Genomic DNA, 1,444 nt, shown 5'->3' on the forward strand with positions numbered 1-1,444 from the left:
TTAGGAAATATCGGTTTAACATTTTAACAGTGACTTCAGATATGGCAAAGTTATCCGGATTTCTTCTTCTCGTCATTTATTGTGCTGCAGCGCCGGGTGCTGGGCCAGGAAGAGGTATTCGTCCCTTTTTATCATTCCATTTTGCCTCCAAATGAAATCAAGTTGATGGTATATTTTAGTTTTACCATCATCCCCTGTCGTGTCATTCATTACCTTTCCTGTAATTCGAACTATAATTGGTATCAGTACGAATGTCACAGACGTTTATTCTTTACCAAAAAAGTAACGAGGGTAGAGTAATTAATACTCAAATGGTATGACGGAATGGAATCCATAAAATGTAGAAACCAGAACTTTATCCCATCCTAATGGGATGATTAATCAAAGCGACAGTAACAAACTCAAAGATTAATACTTGTTCGGCAGTATTACGCCGATAAGTCCTGGCATCAATTTCAGTTATGGCGATTGTTATGCATGGTGAAGCTGACAAGTTGTGGGACAATGACCAATTAATAGGGACAGTGCAATTAGAATGTATGTTTACATCATGGAAAATTACATACTAGTACTGTTTGATGTTGAGTGATTGCTCATTTCAAAAACATCCAAATTGACAATTCTTTCTATCATAGTAAGCAAATTTCTGATTCACTCATTAACTTCTTTCAATTAGATAAGACACAAATTTGCATAATTATTTGTACTTAATGATATTATCAGTATGATTATAGCAACAGTGACAAATTGTGGCACAAGTGAGGATGGAAGACTGCCTGCTTTGGGGGAAAATCCGATGCCTTTTGTGAGAAACATCCTTGAATTGATAAAGTGATATGGTTCGCAAAGTGAAATTAGACACCTGTAAATATACTTAATTTGAAAAGGCTAATGATCATATCTCGCAATAAAGATTGGTGATCATAATTTCGACAAAATGAGATTAGATTGCTAATAAGGCAAGTGGAAAAAAAGAAAGTTAAACATGGAGGAAACAAGAAAGAACGTGAGGAAAACTATTTATTTAATAAAATTAACTAAATTAGCACATGAAAAGAACTAAGGTATGCAGTAATATATGGTACTTTTGACCATTTCAAACCATTTACCTCAGAATTACCGATAATACCGGCAACAAAAAAAATATTGCCGCATTATTCCCAAGAAGAACCTTTTATAATTTACAGCAGAATCCGTCCTGGGATGTTCTCACTTATGAGTCAAGTTGATTTTGCTTACTTTTCTCAAACACAAAAAATTTTGCGCCTGTTCAGGCGGTGAAATTAAAGGAATAAATGATAAATGGTAGAACAGCGCATAATTTGCTGCAACAAATGAGCTAAAATCACTGTGAAAACAGTCGAATTGATGAAATTTGCGATTTGATGTAATTCTTGTAATCTGCATCGGCAATTTAGTCGCCGATGAAATTAGATTTTTGGAA

The 1,444-nt window shown here is 34.5% G+C and overlaps 1 protein-coding gene across 1 annotated transcript; it reads left to right on the forward strand.

Moving 5' to 3' along the window:
* Positions 1-459: 459 nt before the first annotated feature.
* Positions 460-835, forward strand: LOAG_19026 (hypothetical protein; the record flags this gene model as incomplete). The annotated part of the gene is made up of 2 exons (XM_020451683.1): positions 460-537; positions 735-835. Coding segments are annotated over 2 exons (179 nt in total), but the record flags the coding sequence as incomplete, so codon positions are not given.
* Positions 836-1,444: the final 609 nt, after the last annotated feature.

Source organism: Loa loa, assembly GCF_000183805.2.
Source record: "Loa loa unplaced genomic scaffold supercont3.965, whole genome shotgun sequence".
In the NCBI taxonomy this organism is placed as follows: Eukaryota; Metazoa; Nematoda; class Chromadorea; order Rhabditida; family Onchocercidae; genus Loa; species Loa loa.